This window comes from Clupea harengus, chromosome 3 (genome assembly GCF_900700415.2).
Source record: "Clupea harengus chromosome 3, Ch_v2.0.2, whole genome shotgun sequence".
In the NCBI taxonomy this organism is placed as follows: Eukaryota; Metazoa; Chordata; class Actinopteri; order Clupeiformes; family Clupeidae; genus Clupea; species Clupea harengus.
Window position 1 is genome coordinate 23125875 of NC_045154.1, and position 21828 is coordinate 23147702.

The 21828-nt window shown below is 44.9% G+C and overlaps 1 protein-coding gene across 12 annotated transcripts in view; it reads right to left on the reverse strand.

The window, feature by feature from the left end:
• ppip5k1b (diphosphoinositol pentakisphosphate kinase 1b) overlaps window positions 1-21828 on the reverse strand; it is a 30495-nt gene that overhangs the window by 2689 nt on the left and 5978 nt on the right. For 2 of the 12 annotated variants that reach the window (XM_031565050.1, XM_042707185.1), the window contains 24 exons: window positions 21381-21535; window positions 20738-20839; window positions 20015-20176; window positions 19785-19906; window positions 19023-19124; window positions 18518-18604; window positions 18246-18321; window positions 17996-18105; window positions 16955-16978; window positions 15598-15683; window positions 15168-15293; window positions 12656-12777; window positions 11977-12159; window positions 11512-11653; window positions 11080-11303; window positions 10863-10990; window positions 10304-10436; window positions 10102-10209; window positions 9797-9913; window positions 9556-9693; window positions 8948-9050; window positions 7550-7654; window positions 5289-5351; window positions 250-387 (listed from right to left, as the gene is read on the reverse strand). In XM_031565050.1, the coding sequence (XP_031420910.1) occupies window positions 250-387; window positions 5289-5351; window positions 7550-7654; window positions 8948-9050; window positions 9556-9693; window positions 9797-9913; window positions 10102-10209; window positions 10304-10436; window positions 10863-10990; window positions 11080-11303; window positions 11512-11653; window positions 11977-12159; window positions 12656-12777; window positions 15168-15293; window positions 15598-15683; window positions 16955-16978; window positions 17996-18105; window positions 18246-18321; window positions 18518-18604; window positions 19023-19124; window positions 19785-19906; window positions 20015-20176; window positions 20738-20839; window positions 21381-21535 (2856 nt within the window). The remainder of the gene's footprint in view (window positions 1-249; window positions 388-5288; window positions 5352-7549; window positions 7655-8947; window positions 9051-9555; window positions 9694-9796; window positions 9914-10101; window positions 10210-10303; window positions 10437-10862; window positions 10991-11079; window positions 11304-11511; window positions 11654-11976; window positions 12160-12655; window positions 12778-15167; window positions 15294-15597; window positions 15684-16954; window positions 16979-17995; window positions 18106-18245; window positions 18322-18517; window positions 18605-19022; window positions 19125-19784; window positions 19907-20014; window positions 20177-20737; window positions 20840-21380; window positions 21536-21828) is intronic. The other 10 variants (XM_031565053.1, XM_031565051.1, XM_031565052.1 and 7 more) reach the window with 10 other exon arrangements.

A 21828-nucleotide genomic window follows, 5' to 3' on the forward strand; every position in this document is an offset into this window, starting at 1 on the left:
CGCTTTCAGCAGGATAGAGTTCCCAGTACACAGCTTGGGGTGAGCGTGATAGGGGTGTTAAACATAGTGGGGTATGTAATAGTAGCATCACGCCAAGGTCACCTGATACTAGAGTGCTTTGCCTTAGAGGGTAGTGAAAATGTATGATTTGTTTGTGTGTGTGTGTGTGTGTGTGTGTGTGTGTGTGTGTGTGTGTGTGTGTGTGTGTGTGTGTGTGTGGGGGGGGGTGCTTGGCAACGTTGCAATTACACTTCAGAGTCCTGGAGTGAGTGTCGCCCACGTCCTCACAGACGGTGGTGAGGAACTCGTCCACCTGCTTGAGCGAGAGCGAGTTGTGGAGCGTCTCCAGCGGGTAGATGGAGGGAACCATGGAGCAGCCTTCAAATCCTGCAGCCAGGGAAAACACACACAAACACACACTGTGTCCAACACACTCCTCCTTCAGGACACATCACACACAAAATAGCCCAACTCCCTGGGTCAAGAATCTCTCTCTCACACACACACACACACACACACACACACACACACACACACATACACACACACACAATGTTTTTAAAGCGGCCCAGTCACACTCCTTTCCCATGGTGTCACATGTCAGAGTACCATGACACGCCCTCAAGCAGTACGAACGGAGAAGCATGCCATCAGCAGAGCTAAACACCACATCGCATCACGGTCTACAAAGCCTTCCACTGCAGAACCAACATTATGACCTTACAAGTATGACTCCTTTACACGTATGACTCCTTTACAAGTACGACTCCTTTACAAGTACGACTCCTTTACACGTACATCTCCTTTACACGTATAAGTATGTTGTTTACTTTTGTCAAGCTATAGCTTCATGGCTAATCACTCACTAGTGATAACACTGGCTGCCTCCACTGCAATGCAGCATTTGGTCAATTGCACACATCTCTTTTCTCACATTTCCTTATTGTGGCTACACTTGTCAATAATCATAGTATCACAGTCCACAGCAGTGTTGTTTCATGACCGCTACAGCAAAATATGTCATGTAATCAACATAATGTAAAGGAATATAGGATAAATGCCAGCTCTCCTCTGCTGCACCATGAAAATGCCAGCTCTTCCAGCTATAGTGCTGTGACACACACACAAACACACACACACACACACACACAATGGGAGCACTTTTTTTCCAGAGTGCAGCTCCTCCCCCCAAAAAAGTCACAATGGCTGGGCCATCGTCGCAGCAGAAAGAGAAAAGGGATGAGGTCACACGCTTAATAGATGCATGCATCCCCCTGAGCAGGTGACATGCCAGAAGGCTGTAACATCTTCCTCATTCGCACATATGCTCATATGCTGCTGGCATGAGCCCAAAATAATCACCGTAGTCATACTGGTTCAGCTTGTGCTGGTATTATGATACTTATTAACTGTTTAGAATGCAGTTACATTCAGGCACTTAGCAACTGAGGCAGACACCTCTGGTGAATATTCTAAAAAAGAACAAAATGGAGGATAATCACCGTAGTCATACTGATTCAGCTTGTGCTGGTATTATGTGTTACTCAGCTTGCAACTGCCACTTAATAACAGAGAGCAACAATAAAAAGTAGAGTCTCCCGCAGACAGAACTTCCATTTGTTCAGCAGAATAACAAATATAAATGTATATATGAGACCACCGTGAATCATACACTCAAATCTTTACCAAAGAGATTAGGGGCCTCTGCTTTGTCATAGTGCAGTATAAATCAACCCGAAAGTCCCTGACGCGGATGGAATGAGAGGAAGAGGTGTTGCTTGATGTGCATAGAGCTTCAGCCTAATTATCGAGCGTTCAGCTTTAGTGAAGCAGTTACATCCTCATCATTCAGAGGAGAAGAACAACTGCAATTTGAAGGGTGGGAGCAGTCTCCAATAACCACGGTGACGGCATTTATATGTGCTTTTGCCTCTTGAAAACCTACATGCAAAAGGTAGGCATTCATAAGGAATGGCAAGTGTGTTACTCACTCACTAAATGACAAGTGTGTTACTCACTCACTAACTGGTGAATTAATGCTCTAGAAGTGTGGTGCCACCCTCCCTGCATCCGTCTCCCTCTACCTCTCTCTTTCTCTCTCTTTCTCTCTCTTTCTCTCTCCTTCTCTCTCTCTCTCTCTTCCTCTCTCGCCCCCTCATTTGATTCGTCTCCAAATGTCTGTGCAAATACAGCATTCAGCTCACATAGCAACTGCAGCTTGGAGCAAACACGACAATCCCTCACTGCTCGATCCCATATTCATTTACATGAGGAAGAAAGGGGGAAAGAGACAGGGGGACAAGGAGGGAGGGAGGGAGGGGTGACACAGACAGCAGCAAGAGGAGGGTGAAGACGAGACAAAATGAGCAATGGAGAGTGATGTAGGGAAGATGCTGACTTTTAAACAAAGGATGGTGAGATGTCCGTCGGCCAATGTTCGTTCTGCAGAATGTCATACTGTATGACTGTGATATGTCTTCATGCTGTGTTATCGAGCTGTCTTGGATGCTAAACAACTCAATAGGGAGAAAATACATTCTCACCAAGGCCCTGTACCAAACACAGAGCTACTCTAATCTATTCAAAAATGTTCCTCATAGCAAGAAAACTCACGTCTTGACAGATCGGGTGAGGTTTGAATACAAATCTTACTTTATCCAAAGTTTGGTTTGCAACATATTATTAACTGTTTAGAATGCAGTTACATTCAGGCACTTAGCAACTGAGGCAGACACCTCTGGTGAACATTCTAAAAAAGAACAAAGCTTCTGCCAGCTCTGTGAAGGATTTAAGTCCTAAAGCTTACCCAGCTGCAGCCAATGCGTCATGCAAGGCTTAACATATCATTGCAAATGCAGTACAGGTATCCATAATGCCATTCATGAACCCATTCACAAAGCACAGGAGCGCCGCCGGGCGTGCGAGGGATACACAATCAATGAAGAGCACTGGGAGGGCAGGCTAAAGCGTCACAAATTCTTCGCTTAAAAAGACATACAAACACGTTGGAGAAAAGGGCAACTGTTTGTTGATATTTCTAGCAAATTCTTGGGATCTCATCTCAAGTGGCTCTCATTGTAGGGGGGGGGGGGGGGGGGGGGGGGGGGGGTGGTAAGCCTGCTGCTCTTTAACCCTACCCATCCTGTGGCAGACATGCAAAAAAAACATGCATGGGGTGGAAGGACAGCGAGGACAAGCATGGAACCCAACGTACTGTACATATTAATACACTCAGGAGGCGTCTGGCCTGAGCTCAGCCACTTCCTGAGCAGGCGGAGGTGGTAGGAGCACTGGTGCAGGTGCTGGGCCAGAGCAGGGTCACTGGACAGACCCCTCAGCAGCTGGGTCACATGCTGCTCCTCCTCGGGCTCTAGGGGGAGGAAGAAGGAGGCAGGGAAGGAGGGATTGAAGGAAGGAGGGAAGGAGGAGGGATTGAAGGAAGGAGGGAGGGAAGGAGGGAGGGAAAGAGAAGGGAAGGGGGGAAGGAATAGGATTAGTGGGAAGAAGTGAAAAAGGAGTGGACGATACAAAGACCAGGGTAGTGGGGAGAGAGAGAGCGAGAGAGAGAGAGAGTTAAGAGGAAATGGATGACACTGATAAAAGGATAAGGAGAAAAAGAGAGGATTGGCAAACAGTGAGGGGGTGGAGGAGGAAAGGCAAATGCAGGGAATCAGGAGAAACAGGATAATGTGATGGGATGGGGGGATGAAACGCTGCCTGTAGTCGCCCTGCATCCCAACGAGGATGACTCATCGTCAAGAACGGCCTCATTCTGCTGGTACCCAACTCAACTACTCTTCAACATAAAATACAGAGGATTTCAGAGGAAGAGCACATCATGTTAATATTCTGGACAAAGTCATTCAAAATCATCTATTAGTGTTTCATACGTTATGCGGTTGTTTGGATAATGCCTGTTTAGAATATTTAAAGCCTCCCCTAAACAGCTGGAATGAGACTCCTTTATAATCTGTTTGATTCAAATATCCAACAATTTTACAATAATACAATTTCATATTAATCAAAAAGTGTGTATCTTATATAGACAAAAATGTAGTACCAAATGAATGCGGACATGGGGGCCTGTGTGATTTCAATGCCAAGAGTACCATATGGAAACAGACACACACACACACACACACACACACACACACACACACACACACACACACACACACACACACACACACACACACACACACACACACACACACACACACACAAACACACACACTTCAGTCCTCAAATGACCTACGAAGCTACACCCTCAGTCTATCAATGATGTGTAAATGAGTGCTACTTTGCCATTACTTAGACCCAGCCACAGCTGACTGAACCTCAAGGGGTGAAAATGATGTGGCAGTATCAGTTAATACAGAGGGCTTGAAGCACTTGATGTTCGTGGCATACTAAAAGTCTTACTTGCTTGCGGAATCTTTCTTGGAGTAAACTAAAAATGCCAGAAGGAACCCAAACAACAATGTTTGTCTCACCAAACTCTAAATCTATAAAAGGTATCAGAAGGAACCAAACCACTTGACTTGTAGTACTTACTATGTTTATTGTTATGCACCAAAATGCCAAAGAAAATGTGTAAACTGACTTGGCAATAAAAACTATTCTGATTCTGATTCTGACCAAAAGAGAACCGCTTTGTTCAGCTCTCTGGCTTTGAAAATCAAAAGATCCACATCCTTGGAATAAATTCACCTGCTCCAGAGCACCTGCTGAACGTGCTTCTGTCTCACTAACCTTGAAACAACAACAACTGCGGTTTGCACGTGTCCTATGAAAAACCCAGCGAAACAGAAATTCACACTAAAATGCAGAAAGAAAACAGAGTGTGACCCATGACCTTCTGACATACAGGTGTCGTGAAATGGTTAAACACTTTCCCACGAGAGTGGAATGAGAAATAAGATTATGTGGATGAGAGACACAGTGCATGAAATATTCATAGACACACACGGGAATATATCTCCAAAACCTCAGATATATTGATATATACAGTGCATGCATATATCCATTGGGGGGGGGGGGAAGAGGCATTTCCACCATTGAGTCCAAAAAGCACAAGTGAATTAGAGTAATTTAGGAAGGTGGTGAAATGGGGGGAAAAGGTCATGGTGAGGAGAAGGTTCTGGAAATAAAACAGCTGTCTGAGTGAACCACAATTATGCCACAAAGTAATCACAACGGAGAGATCGAAAGATGCTCTCCTCCAGTGGGCATGCAAGGCAGGGGTGAACGGAGGAAGGGCAGGAGGAACTAGAAAACAACAGACATACCGTTAGTCGGATGCCTGGCATATGACACAGAAAATCTCTTTACTGCCGGCATAGAGAACAATTCTGAGGAGATAAAAGAGGCAACTGGTGTTACTGACACAGCATTGGAAGGAGTATGTCTGCCTTAAAGTATGTCCATTTGTGTGTGTGTGTGTGTGTGTGTGTATGGTGTTGGGGACTATGAATGTATGCAACACTAGTGTGTGTGTGTGTGTGCTGAATGAGATCAATGGCTAAAAGGATGGTATGGAATGAAGGACAAAGCACAATGGAAAACTCTCTTTGTCAAAACAGATTTTGATATCAGTTGAGAAACTGGTCTCTCATTTTAACCTTTCAACAGACAAGACCAATGGGAGTCAAGGGCACAGGTACATCCCAGTATTTCATATATAATCTATAACTTAAAACTGGTAATTGACACCAACCCATTGAATTAACTAACAGGCATAAAACAACATATAGCACAACCTGTCTTTAAAACTCAGTTTTCCATGTGTTGATTTGATCAATGTAAACAGCACATTCAAAGCAAAGAGAAAAACATAATCGGAATTCAGCTTGCTGGCAAGTAAGGGAGTCTGTCCTCTGAACTGAACCCAATACCATGACATGGCAGTATTTCATTTCGCCTTTCTCTTCCTTTGAAGCACAGTGACACCTGGTGGACAAGGTTGACATTGCACAAAATACAGTATATTAAACTCTCAACAGATAGCGTACTGGGACATGGAAGTGAAAGCTATCTAAAAACCATTAGCTGACAGTCTAAATGAAAAAGGCTAACATATTTCCAAATTAACTGCCTTCTACCACAACACAAAATCCAGTGCAGAACACTGCCTCCACTAAATGTATAGCAACACAACTATTCCCTGAGTGGGTACATATCAAGAATTAAGATTACGAATGAGGGATCAGTAGCCTTTAAGCCATTTATCCATGACTAAATCAATTCTTTGTTTCATAATCTACAGTGTGTTTCAGTGTGTTATGAAATACTGAAATATTGCCTGACATCAACTGCTTCACTGAGAAACGTTGTGCTGAGAGTGAAATCCAAATTCTGAAGGTGACAGAATTGCTGAGGGTAAACCGATGCACTCCCATGCACAGTTTGTGATCTCTTTCTGTTAGTGCAAGTGAGTGTGCCTGGTCTGAAAAATAACACACCATGCCCTGTAGCCTCCCGAGGGGGACAGGCAACCAAAGCAGAGGTACGCGCAGGTTTTTAAAACAACCCCCTAGCCCCTTAATTAGGACTTCAAGTGGTCATAATCAAGTGATCCCACTCATACACCAGTTAGTTTAGTGGAGACCTGCCTCGAAAAGTGTTCTTGACTGTGAACAGGATAACCCACTTCTCTCTAAACCCGTCTGGGTAGTGTGAACGGGACTAACAACACCAGTTGCAACATCACAGTAATCAGCTATACAGTAAGGCCACTAGGTTTTCTAAGGCTTAATTACCAGAAATTAACAAAGGTTATTTAAAAAAAAGGAAGTGGCCTTATAGGGGTAGGCTGGGTGGTCAGAACGGAAACTTTGGGTTTGTTGGGGTTGATCGAGCGCGTGTAAGGGTTTACACTGAGGTGAGTGTTTTGTGGGCAGAGAAGAAAGTTAATCCAAGGCTTGCAGTGGTTTAAGTGGCGGGATTATAGATGGAAGGATTGGAGGGGAAAAGGCCCCAGCTGTGCCAAGTGATTACATGGCACCAGTGGACCAGAGGTCCTTAGAACCGGGAGCTATGGGCAACTATTGGAGAAGGAGACTGGAGAGGCACAGAGAGGATGCTACAGTGTGGCAGCAGGGGGGCTGATGTTGGCAGTTTGGGATCTAGGCAGATAGGAAGTAGAGGAACCTGATGCTCCTAGTATCCGTCATCCTGGGCCTCCAGATAGAGAATCTCTGTCTTCATTTCATATCACATAGCCCTTTATATAACTTAAATATTCAATCAAGTACTGTGTAACATTGCACATTGATACTTTGTACATACACACAAACTAGAGTGAGGATTAGAGTTAGAGTTAACTAAAGACAAAAGTATCAAAATGGTGTTAATGTTACATCATACTGGTCCAAGTGTGATGTAAATAGGGCTACGTCACGGAAGGTGTTAGATATCTGTGGAAAACAGACCCCACTGATCAGTAATAATGTTTTATAGGGGCATCGGTATGGGAAGAATCTTGACCATCTAGACAGGAGTCTAGACAGGACTAATCCTCAGGTGTGACGGGGTGGCGGGGAGGACGTACCATCTGCACGGGGGTTCCGGTGCACGCGCCCAAGGTCGCTGAGGTTGGGGGCGCTGCAGGACGCTCCCAGGCCAGCAGCGCTGAAGAGGCCCGGGAACAGACTCCCTGTATGGAAGAGCCACGGGTTGGGGGGGAGGGAGAGGAGGGGGGGGGGGGGGGGGGGGGGGCAGGGGTGTTAAGTTAGTTCTCACCACCAGACATGCAGTCCTTGCCTCAGTGATTTAAGTCCCTGTGTCCCAGGGGGGGGGTGCTTATGGGTGCTTTGTGATCTAACATCACACACAAGTCAGGCTCCACCTGTGCCTGTCTTAAGCACAGTGGCATGTTGCTATGTGTTGGTCTGCCTGGGTGTGTGACTGTGTGTGTGTGTGTGTGTGTGTGTGTGTGTGACTGTGTGTGTGACTGTGTGTGTGTGTGTGTGTACACTTTTGCATGAGGGTGTTTTTTCATGCAAGGGCTTGTATGTATCGGTGTATGTGAATGCTTGTGTTTGTGTGAGGGTGTAAATGGATGGGAGTGTAGCTGAGGGGTGTGTCTATTAGTGTGTGTATGTGAGAGAGAGTTTTAGCAGACACATAAACAGTTGTTAGGAGGAACCCAACTGTCCCGTAGTTAACACACCTGAATATCCTAAGAGAATAAATGTGAGCTTTAAATGCTTGCTTCTGTTAGACATTCAGAGCCCATAAATGTTAAGTATTAATGGAAAGCTCACACACATTTCATTAAGCTCTCTGACCTAGCTGCTCAGATGAAGCTGCTATTTAGGATGGAGAGATTACGTAGATACAGTGGCAAACATCAGACCGGAACGCATTCCCCCATGACGTCAGCACATTCCAACACCTTCAAATTTACTCTCAACAAAGCCCGTCAGGCACAACGTTTTACAGCCAACGGATGGCAAACTGTCTGCAACCTGGCCACAACGGAATTGTACAGTAGCCGAGCGCAAATATCGCTAAGATCTGTTGCCATCGGAAACCAAGCAGCTGACAGTCCTATGTCGGCAGAAGTAAAAAGTTCCCCCAAACAAGTTGAGAATGGGCCAATGTAGGAGAGATAATACAGGAATAGAACCTTGGGAGGTGGCCAGCTCCCTTATTTAGCTCACAGCTGGCAAGGGGGACGGATATTCCCAGCTCTACCCTCAACTCCATTCTGACCTCCAGCACTGAGAGCCTACAGTGGAGCTCGTGACCACGTCACTGGTGCCGTGCCACCGACACGGCTGCGTAGTCATCCATGCCCAGACACTATTCACTTTCACTGGACCTGGCGAGGCGGCTCATGCTGCCAGTTATAGTGACTGTGAGGGGAACTTTGGTCCAGCTAATGGAGAAAGAGGGAGCGAAAGAGGGGGGGGGGGGGGGGGGGGGGATGAAAGGTGACACCCACCAAGGCCACTGGTCTTGATCTCTGGGGACTGATGGGAGCAGGAGGGGAACAGGCGATAGGATGACCCCCGCGAGGAGGAGGTGGAGGAGCTTTCTGAGAGAACCTGCGGAGTCAGTGACATGCCCAAATACACAGACACACACACACACACAGAGACAGAGAGAGAGAGAGAGAGAGAGAGAGAGAGAGAGAGAGAGAGAGAGAGAGAGAGAGAGAGAGAGAGAGAGAGAGAGAGAGAGAGAGAGAGACACACACACACACACACACACACACACACACACACACACACACACACACACACACACAGAGAGAGAGAGACACACACACACACACACACACACAGAGACACACACACACACACACACACAGAGAGAGAGAACATACACGTCAATGGACATATAACACAGTTACTCAAAGCTGACATAAAACATAGGCAACAATAATAACACAAAGTGGAGGCACCGGGAGTCTGCATTAAAGACATGGGAACATTGGTGAGCACACGCCTACTCAGAGATAACACAAACACTGATAACGACAATGGCCCTTTGCTAATGCAGATACAGAGTTGGACTTTGCCCTTCACAGGAACATGGTTGTGTCTGTACCTCCATGGAGCCAGTCTTCCTGCTCCGAATCAGTGGAGACTTCTTCAGGATGCTGATGGGTTCAGAGGGTGCTGCCCTGTCCGGTTCATCCTGGGACAGGTCCTCTAAGCTTCCCGGGTCTGTCTGCTTCGCGTTATTCTACAGGAACCGGATCAAACACCGCAGCAGCAGCTTGTGTTTTTGTACTGCAATCCACAAGCAAAGGCAAACGAACAAACAAACAAACACACACAAGACTCACCTCGGATGAAGCTGGACGGAAGCCAAAGCCCATGGGGGCTTTCTCTTCATCCTCTGCCCCTTTCACTCCGGGGCTGAAGTGCAGCTCAACATGGAAGCGCTCCTCAGAGGATGGATCCTGTCCAGGACCACACACACACACACGCACAAACACACGCACAAACACACGCACACACACACGCACACAAACGCACACACACGCACACAAATGAATTCAAAAACAAGATCAGTGGCAGATGGGGGCCATAAAAAGCAATGAGGTGCTCCAAAGCCAGGCTGCAGGACAGGGAAAGATGGATAACTCACCTTGTTGTTATCTTCGTACAGCATTATGACAATCTGAGTCATGTAATTGAGCTCAGACACAGCACCGAGGTAATCCATGGCCTGTCTCCACTGCTCATCTTTCTCCTCCTGTCACACACACACACACACACACACACACAGTCAGACCTTTAGTTATGGGGACTTCAGGATGTTTTGTTTGCTCCATTAGTCAGTGACTTACGTGACTTACGCTCAGCAGGCCACCGTAGCGGAAGATGTTGAGCAGGGAGTGCACGTGGCTCTCGCTAGTGAAGTAGAGGCGGGTCCGGACATGCCGACCCGGAGACATCACGCCTCGCGAGTACCTGAACCACCAGAGGGGATGAAAGACATAGCCTGATCACTCACGGGGGTTCAGCTCCAATCGATCAAACGATCTCACAGTCTCACTCACTCCTTCTTAAGTTAGACACACTCTCACATTATATAACCTCCAGAGGTCCCACTAAGCACTTTCATTAATGTCGAGTATGTAATTTGAACTCTCTTTGATCAATGTGAAATGATCTTTTCTGGTCTGTCACACTGATTCTCTGCTAACGGATTTAGATGAAAGCAAGTGTGTACTCCCACTGACCAAACCCAGAAGCACAGGTGTGATGATGCAGTCAGATACTCTACCACTAACATCCCCAAACAAATACAAATACAGAGAGAGAGAGAGAGAGAGAGAGAGAAAGAGAGAGAGAAAGAGAGAGAGAGAGAGAGATGTATTGGTGCAGACATGCAAAGATGCTCACAGCGGGTGAAGCTTGTTAACAGCCTCATCCTCGTGGGTCCTCTGCAGATCCAACTGAATCTTCTTCATCAGGGGCAGGCAGTAGGCGCTGGCGATGTCAAGCTTCTCTGGCTTGGTGATGCCGTACTCCTGCACAGCGAACACAATAGAGCTGAAGCATGTCCCCAAAGCACCTTGAGATAGGGACACCAAAACCCTGACCCTAGGGGATGATGTACCTGGGGGATGATGATGTCCGCCAGGGCCCTGGACAAGCGGAAGAGGTCCAGCGTATCCTCCAGGCCCAGAGAGGCGTTGTGCTGCGAGTCGTACTTGATGCAGTCGTAAATGTCGGGGATCTTGCTGATGTCGTAGCGCCCGCTCTTGGTGCGGAAGTCCCGCTCCAGCTTGGACCAGCGCTGCAGCATCAGCTCCAGGGTCTCACTGTGGTACAGCTGCAGGTCTGACAGATGGACCACAGGAGAGGGGGACAGAGGACGAGAAAGGTGAGAACCAACTGACCTTGATACGACCTTGATACAAAGCAGTGCTTCGAAAGCTAGGGCTGTTAGCAAAGAAGCTGACGGCAACTTCTGCGTTTCAAAAAGGGATTTTGTAGCAACAGCAAACTATGCTAACTGGACACACAGGACCAGTGGCTGAGAGCTCACTTGCAGATTTGGGATCCTCCAGTTTCCTGCGAATTTGGCGTGTGAGACTCTGGATTAAGGCATAGACCAGGTCACAGGTCTTCACTGGGTTCCCTATGAGCTTCATGGAGTTCATGAGAGAGGAGCTGTCTGTAGGGGCCAGCTGGGGCAAAAGAAAGAGAACAGATAGGGAGTCATTTATCACACAGAAACAGACACAACATATTACAACATGTTTCACTGACTGCACTCAACAGTGCCAACACAAGATACATTTTGTTGATTCCATTATTCATTTTTATTGTTATTATTGTTGTTGTTGTTATTATTGTTGTTGTTATTGTTATTATCATAATCAGTATTACCATTATTACATACTTAATTTATTACAACTTATTACCACTCATTATTGCACTATTTTTTGTAAGAATGTCTTCATTAAGCCCAAAACGGGAATGACTGGACACACTGGCCATGCGGCTCCACCTTTTCGTAATCCTCCTCGGTGAAGTCCCGCTCTCGCTGCATGATCTCGTGCAGATGAGCTTTGACGCGCTGCTGGCAGTCGGTGAGCGAGTCGCTGTCGCTGTCCAGCAGGCCGTTCATGTTGGCACTCTTCACCATCTGCACCAGGATGGGCGTCAGCTCACCCTCGAGGGCCAGCAGACCCTGCAGCCCGCAGAAAGAGCCGTTAACATGAATTTCCATTAGGATTCCAGACATGATTCAGTGCCACTTTAAACCAAATCACATGCCTACAAAGAAACGTCTGTAAAAGGCATTTCCAATCCAGACATGATTAAGAAACACTTTAAATTAAAGCATATTAACATTGTACATTTTGCCCAAATACTCACTCACATAGTACATTTCCCCAAAAATACTCACTCATACACTAACACACTCACTCAGACAGTGCAAGGTTTAACGGTGTGTGTTAGGAGGTGTGTACCTACGTATGTCTTAGCTGAGTGACTGAATCTATCAATGTAAAACAAAAAACTAAAATCGGTATGCACATACTCTACATCAGACGTCAGGCTTAAGAAAAGTGTTTTCAGGACATGTAAAGTGGTGCCCAACAGGGGTCCCTTTGGCATAATGTCACACATTAACTTCATCAACACTGCTCACAGAAGCACAGCTCCTTCTCAGACAGCATTACCTTGGCAAAAGCGGCGGCGGTCATCTGCACACGGCCCTCGTCTGAGGCATAGATCTTGAGGTCATGGCGGTATGTGCTATGCAACCGCAGCAGGCCACAGCCAGGGAAGCCAGCGTAATCACCTAGCAACACAAAAGACACGCATGTTTCAGACACACACTATTTGTCTCCGGTCAGTCCAGTCCACACAAAGGGGGGCAGAGGTCGCTGTCTGAGACAAGCTCCTCTAGGAGCTCATTCCTTCCCATAGTGGCAACAGTAAGCTGAGATTCTACAAATTACAGTAAACACATTTGAAATATTTCAATTTTCATAATGATTGAATTAAAGGAGACTTGTATGTGCATGTAACTCACAAAGATGATCCGGATTCATGTAAAGTAACAAAAAAAACGTGTAAATAAAATAAAAAAGTACATAACATGACCTTCATTTTCTAGCATTTGTTCAAAGTACAACAAACGGGTGTTATATTATGTTAGTATTTGCAGACCATTTGCAGCATAACAAAGAGGATAAGAGACCCAGAACTAAAAACATGAGCCAAGACATTCAAAAACAAAAACTTGGTAGATATGGGACGGTATCATGAATAAGAACACTGCTACATTAGATAGTCATGCAAGGGTTGATCTAGACAACTAACAGGTCAATGACAGCAAACAGTGCTTTTTTACAGTCATTGGAACAATCCCACTAATGCTCGTCAGTCACCACTTTGGGTTTGAGTCGTTCTTCTGTCCAAGGCCCTTCTTGCAATCCACTCCAAAGCAGAAAAAAAAACACAGCATCAAAGATGATGGGACACAGATGGCGGCAGTTAGGGTTGGTGAGTGCTGAGGTTTAGGGCAAAGCCATGGTGTGGGAAGCCACAGCCCGGGTTGTTAATGATAAGCACAACGTCCAAAGCCCTTCTTACCACAGTCAATAGGGGATTCACAGCCAAGGGCCTTGCGGTTACCATCTAGTTTATCGTTCAAAAGGTGGAAGGAGAAAAGGAAAAGTGAACAAGCGCCTTTTCCACAGTGACAGAAAAAAAGGTGATTTGAGACCAATGCTGAATTTTTTTTAAGGTGTGTTACAGTAGGGGACTGCAAAGTGGGCAAGACCCCCCCCTGAAGCATACTGGGCTTGGCCTCAAACATGCATTCTGCAAGCAAACTGTTTGCTTGTTTCTCATAGAGACGGACTCCAACAAAATGCATTTCTTTTTAGTTTCTGCCCTGCAAGACTTATTACCATATTAAGTCTTTCCATATTATTTCAGTGAAAAGCAAGGTGAATAATATTAAGCAAATGTGACAAGTACAAGGCACTGTGCCACATAGGCAGTGATATACTATATACATTGTGTGAAGAACTGCACACTTTAAGCGGTCATATTTATGCTAACATGCATATCAGGAGCTCTCAAATGACATGCAAAAAAAGAGGCACAATCAATGTTATGAAGAGAAAAAAAAAAAAAAAAAAGAGGGACGTTTACATTAGCCAAACAGGTAAACATGTACAGTCGCACACTACTCATATAGCCATAATACAGATGAGAAATGCAAATATTATAGATTAAATGTAAAGACTAAATATTTTTGGGACAAAATACATGTTAGGCCTACAGCCGACACAAAAACAGCTTTATTTGAACTGAAACGTTACAAAACATCAAAATCCTGCTAGTTCATTAATAGACTGTTTTTACTCTAAAGAAATTAAAACAAAACACGTCATACCACAGGTGTGAACATGAAGAATGGAGATAAATCTGTTAGGAGGAACAGATGGAATGTATGGGACACGAGGAGATTAGTGACCAAATAGTTTCTGCCCCCACTTCATAAAATACTGTAGTAACCACAACAAGACACGACAAGACATGCAACGTTCTCTGCAATGGCACTTCACGCGTTTGCAGCTTAAAAATAAGCCTTTAAACCAAAAATTCAATCATTTTAATACCAAAAAACTACGGTAAGTATTTTTATACCTTGTGTCTGCGATGTGTCCTATACATAAATGTCACATCAATGTTATTTTAGATATTCAAAAACGGCATTTTTAATAACCTTCTCTATATCTAATAAACCCATTAAAGGTGGACCTGGGATGGTATAGAATGCTATCTAGATACTGTACCAATGACTAACGTCCACCTCACTCGGCCACGTGCCTAATGAGGGCAGAGTGTGCGATACAAAGAACCAGTGTCTCTAACACCTGGGACTGTACGTCTGTGTCTCCTGCACTTTAGCACTGGAGTGCACTGATACACTCTGATACGCCAGTCACTGGAGTGCACTGATACACTCCGATATGCTAGTCACTGCAGTGCACTGATACACTCCGATATGCTAGTCACTGCAGTGCACCGATACACTCTGATATGCTAGTCACTGTATTGCACTGATACACTCTGATATGCTAGTCACTGTATTGCACTGATACACTCTGATACGCTAGTCACTGTATTGCACTGATACACTGTGCTGATATCACTGGGTGCAGGGCACAGTACCTTGTCCTCCGGGGTACATGCAGCGGAAGGCCCTGCCGAGCTCCTCAGCCTGCACCCTGCCTGCGGGGGTCAGCTCGCCCCCCCACTTCAGCACCAGCAGCAGGGACGGACCGTCTCTCTCAGAGTCTGCAGGGGGAAAGGTATAAAATGAACCATATACTCATGGATGCTGAGGTACAGTTCACATCACATGGACTGTTGGGTTATGGTGTGAATTAGGAACAATGATGCAGAAACACTTAAAAGTGCTATTGTATGTTTAATGGATGTGTTGCACAAGGCTTAAGGGTGACCAGAAATGTATCTTAGATATCGACTGTGATAAAAAAAACATTTCTTATGCAATCTTATGAAATTATTTGAACATCATCATTTGTCTTTCGCAAACAGGGTCGAGTAATTCTACTACATCTTGAGAGGATGGCCGTACCCTCTTCCTCACTGGAGGCTTTGAGTTGGCCGTTGGGCAGGTACGTCAGCTGAACCTTCCTGTTAATCCCTGAGAAATGGCCGTACCTGCAGGAAGACCACGACACATTAGGAGCCCGGAAACCACGAGGAGGACAACAACATAACAACCCTGCTGCCATTCCACATACAATCTACTGTGGTTCACAACCAAAGGGCACAATCCGTTGAACTGAACCCCTGTCTGTTTGTTTGTTTCAGTCTCATAAAGCTTCATGGCTACGAGTGCTTGCCAGCATTGTCATGTTTCTGGAAACATGTGCCTGGGTGACCTTTTCCTGGCTGCTCGGGTGTTAATCCGTTTCATGTGTGCCATGCCAGAGCAATCCTGCAGAATACGACAGGCTTTAATGGCATGTAAGATGAAACCACCAGGGAGGGCAAATAGTCTCTGTAGAATTATGACCCCTTTACTGTGGAGGGAGTCTTTGAAAAGGCATAGCAATAACAATTGGATCACCTCAGTATATTTGTTTGGAGGGTGTGAGGTAGACATGATGAAGTGATGAGACTACTTGGCAGATGCCATGCATTCCACTTCACGAGAGGCAGCACGAAAAAGAGTAGCTAGGCATCCCTGTCATGGGAAGGGGGGGAAATGTGATTTTCTCCTTTAAGAGGATCCTGAGCATGGAAGCACTGTATGTTAAACAGGGCTACTACTCACTCAGAACTTGCTCTTAAAAGACTAACAGGTTTCCCCATCCTGAATCAACAACGTTTTAACACGTTTAACAACAAAACTACCCTTACAGACTGACTAAACGAAGTAACAAGCATGATAAAGTCTGACAAAAAGGACAAGTCTGACAAGGATCTGGCCTTTGTTGTGCACTCTTCTGATCTGCAGTCTTTTGTCTATACGGTCATTCTACTCCCTAATGCCTGCCTACCTAAGCCTGGTTACGTGAACACGTCTTCATACCTAATGGAGGACGGGCCAAATTCAGGTTAAGACCTGTTCATTGACTCCACTGACTCTATTGTTCAAAGTAGCATAACATACATGTGTGTAGGTTTTGTCAGCAGTACGAGAGGAGTGAGAAGGGTGAGAAGAAAGAGTGAGAGATTAGGGACACTCCCAGGGTTTCATGCACATGACAGCACACACAGGAGTGGTGCAGACAAGGCGCCACATAGATTGCGTTAAATCTCCCCCCTCCTCGGGGGCCTCTGTTGCACATTATCTCTAAGGGCACTGCTCTTAGTTGAAGGCCTCTACTTGAAATGTCAGTACGTCACAGGGATTGTAGTGGTTAAAGGCGGTGGGGTGTTATGGTGCTAGGAAAAATAAAGACAGGAACAAAAAGGGTGCGTACTGATTGTCATTCACGCTGGATTCCCTTTGGAGAGAGAAACAGGGAAGGAGGGAGGGAAGGTGGAAGGAAAGAGAGAGAAAAAAGGATGGGCAGTAAGAACCCGAAGCACTTGGGAGATACAGACACAGTTAAAGTACATACAATAACAGCTGGTGTTCTCGGTCTCATGCCTCTGATAATGTACTGGCATTCTTGGCTACAGCAAACTTGGCTACTGGCTACTGTTTAACCAGTGACATATCAATTTTCTATCTGTCTCCAAGTCACTGTACAATACAATTAATGCTTATATCATATGCAACAACTAAAGCTAGATTTAAACCCTAATCAAGTTTAACTCATACATGGTCACAATATGTCTACATCCAAAAGTTTAAAAGGTGTAAGTACCTGAACACTTACTACATGCTCCCTTTATATTGCAACCTTCCACATGGGGTTTGTCAGGCTTGTCAGAATACAGAGAGAGAATGTAGCAGGTGTGCAGGTACTTATTTTTCAAACAAAATTTTTAACCAAACCAGATGTGTATTATGACTTTATTTTAAGACCAACCTCTAAGGTGGTACGTTATAAAAATGCACCAAGGCTAGCTAGTCATGGGTGGAAAACACATTTCAAAGCAAAGCATGTGCTCAGGACCGAGTGACATGATCAAGTGAATTGAGTACTGCAGCATCTGCAGAGAGGTGACGTTATGAGAACTGTGATGTTATTGTTATGAAACCATTCAACCCAATTAATACACTGCAGCTGTCTGTCCATAACCTGTTTAAACCTGCATTTATCAGACCTGTTCCTTAGGCTCCCACAACACTGCATGCTTTGATCTCCCACTGGCTTTGATTTTGATAACTTCATTAACGGACATCAAAGGACCGACGAGACCAAAACCATGTATTATTGTGGGTTCCTTGGGGCAGGGTCGAGAGGCTAGTTCTATATACTTGGTGAAGATGCTGACTGGATTTCTGTGTACTGTGGCAAAGAGACAGTGTGTGCTCATGGTCCAGGTGAATGGCAAGCTCACTGCGTACTCACATCTCCAGAACGGTCTTGAGCTGCTCCAGTTTAGACTTCTTTTCCTCGATCTCACAGTCAGTGTGCTGTCCAATGTCGACCAGCAGCTGTCGGGCAATATCTAGAACCTCCTAAAAACACAGTTTTGTAAGGTTTTCTAAGGTTTTATAAGGTTTTATAATAGCTAAAATGTATTTTTTAAAGATTTATGTTCCCCTCACCACTCAGTAGACAACATTTATTGAAATGGCATCAGACCAAATGTCCTCACCTGAAGTTGCTTTGGCTTTTTCAATTTCAGCTTCCCAGACTTGTACCCACCATACTTCTCAAAAAGGTCAAAGAACCTGCAAACAGTTTCTAGTTATGCAGGGCTACCAAAGCCATCTCTTACCTGTACAGTACAGCTCAAATTATGCATCGCCATAAACGTGTAGTAAACAGAGAACAACTGCTTTGGCGCAACCCTAGGAATGGGGGATTTCCAGACTCATGAAATGGCAGAAGTGTGACAGTGAAGGTGTGAGCGAGGAGACCACTCACAGGGGATTCCGCACTTCCATCTTCATCTTCTGTTTGGGTGTGCGGTCTCCGTGCCGGATAACGGCTATGACACAGCGTAGCTCCATCCTGTGGAGGGAGGAGGAGCAGGAGAGGGGGGGAGGAGGAGAGGAGAGGGGGAGGATCTGAGCTGCTGTTTACAAAGCAAGCTAGGAGGCCTGCAGCAACCACAAGCACGTTAAATGTGGAGAATTAGCTCTACTCCGTTGCAATGGTAATAGCTGTCCTTTATGGGAGACTAGCTGGATTCATGACAGTAGATATTTACGTTTAACACCAGCCTTAACTGTCTGACGTAAATGACCCTGGGTGGGTTCAGTGAAGATATTTTCTGCTCACACATTCAACATGGGAGGTGAGAATCTTCGCCCTTATAATACTGAAGGAAACAAACTGTATGTCTCTAATTAAATTAGTGTGGAAACAATATAACAGCACTTGGTGTAGTGGATCAGGTCCTAAAGGCGAAGGTTCTAAAGGCACTCACATGGTTCCTGAGGTAGTGGGAACTATCGGGATGTCCTCGGCCTCCATCGGGATTGACCAGGGGATGTGAAACTGAGGGGCCAGTTCCCGCATGATCATGTTCCTGAGGGGGAAATCACAGTCTGTACACATTCCACATTTTCTTTTGAATTTCGGTTTCTGTAAAACTATTTCACCAATCAGCACAGAATGACCACAGCTTCCAAGTTTGGTCTCTAAAATGAATAGTCACCAAATTAAATACTGTATAGTCATCGTGTTTAAAACACGGAACAGCAACTGTAAAGTGTATCTGTAATCTGAAATCTCTTCCTTTTTCTTGGTTTGTAGCCTGGTATTAAATGATGAAAGAGTTACTCAAAAAGGAAGGAAGGAATTAATGCAATTTGCAGTGGAGCACTTCAAACAGAACCCTCTCCGATTTGCATTTTTATCTAACTGCTTTGCTTATTCTGTGTTCGTAATTTCAAATAACACGGTCATGAGACATGAACACTCTAAGGCAAAGTCTAAGGACAAGGTTAAGGTTAATCCTTGACAACTAAGGTCAAGCAATTAAACTAATGTACAATCTTCACAAAATCGATGTAGTTGTATGCCGTCAGCTGTACACTGTTGGAGTTAATAACCATGGGCAATCTCTACTGATTACAGCAATCAGGAGAGTGTGGCATGTGACCACACTCAAAATCTGTGTGGATTATACACATGAACATAACACATGATGAACATTCTTCACATCGACAGAGACAGCCTCACCTACCCAAGAACTTTGGCACAATCATCGTAGTACTTCATGGAGTTTTTGACAAAGCTGAAACCGTTGACATCGCACACAAAGGAATGGCCGTTTGCTCGGAGGAGGTCAAAACCGCACACCGTTTGCTGTGGGGACGGACAATGTGGATCAAACCGAAGCACAGCCAGTCAATAGATGTTGACATAGTGTTGACCAGGGAGAAGTGGTTTCAAAGGCTGGTTGGTGAGGCTTACTTTGAATGCAAGGCACACTTTGCGAGCCACAAGCTTCTCCATGGCAGTGAGCATGACGGGGTAGCGAATCTCCTTCCCTTCACTGTCTCTCTCCACCTTTCCATCCAGGGCAGGGGACTTCCGAGCCTCAGCATGGGCATAATCTGGACCCACTGTGTAGACCTTCACACACACACACACACACACACACACACACACACACACACACACACACACACACACACACACACACACACACACACACACACACACACACACACACACACACACACACACACACACACACACACACACACACACACACACACACACACACACACACGTAAGGAGATTAACGTGCATCTACTCCTCAGGAAGAGGAAATTAGAAAACTGAAATTATAGTCCCACCATGCATCCCTGCTCAAAAACAATAGAAACCATCATGGAAATTCTATTTTTTTGTTTTACTGGTCATAATGGGTCTTGTATTGTATCGTTTTAATGAATACTGTAATGGTCTCTATGTGTTGTTTGGCATTTCATACCATAAAATTAACCTTTTTTTTAAAGGAAATACAAATATGTAATGGCAACCTACACAAACTATTAAATCTTATAGCTATACTAGCTTGTTATGGTATCTGTAGTGGAAACCATAAGAAATTCTGTGATGGTTTCTGTTAGTTTCCAGCAGGGAGGTCAATATAAAGACAAAGAGCAAAACAACACCAGCATTGGCCACCTTCACGTCGGTGCCATCAGTGGGCATGAACTCCTCGTAAATATAAGAGCCAGTCTTCCTCACGGTGGTCTCCGGAGAGTACACACTACTGCGGCTTCCGATCTGTAGAGCAAAACACACACAAGAAAACTGTTACTGTGTCTGTTACTGTGTGTTATTAAGTAATAGTGAGTGACTTTGTCCTTCTTGCATCCTGGGCATGTAATCTAGAAATCCCAATGAAAAATGATGTTCGCTTCAAAACTCACATACAGAGGGCCCAATAGTTATGGACCTGATAGGAATTCATATCTAGGAACAACCCTCTGCTCTACATGTAAGCCTTTTAACAATCCACACCGAACTTTCTGTACATCAATGACTTTATGGACTTTATGACAGGAAAGACAGTCCTTTAAATACCTAATTACTTTTCTCATACATGTAATCATGCAGATAGTCCCTGAAATCATGCTACTCCCATTAATGTGTATAATTTGAAATTCACTTTTTTCCCCCCTAATCTGTTGGTATGTTAACCCCTAATCATCTTTAAATCCAAAATGCGAAAAATAAACTAATAATGTAATTTAAATAAATAACAATGCTTCTTTAAATAACCCCTTAAAAATGTTTTTTTTTCCCCCAATGACAACTCCAATACCTTTCTGAAGAGGCGCTGACTGCCCCCACCGGCTGAGGTAGGGTAGTAGATGTAAACGTTGTGGTCTTCAGCAGAGACAGGCTTCTCAACGAAAGGCTTCGGGAAGACCTCTCCATTCACCTCCACTTGGTCCTCTCCCTCCACCAGGTTACATTCTGCCAGGGCCAGCATGGTGGACAGTTTCCATAGGGACAAGCACAAGGGCATTATGCCGGATGTCATTTGCACATATAACATGACACACATACTGTTGAATTATTTATTTAAAAAAATAATGTTAAATACACAGATTGCAAGAGTTCCTTTTAATCCAGGATGGGTGGTTTAACATTGGCCTGGATTGTTAGTGTGTATCAGTTTTGAGCTTTAAGTGGTTTTATTCAGATCGTAGCTTTTTAATTGCCTGTTCCCCAGAAAGAACAACAGCGGAACAACAAAACCCCTATGA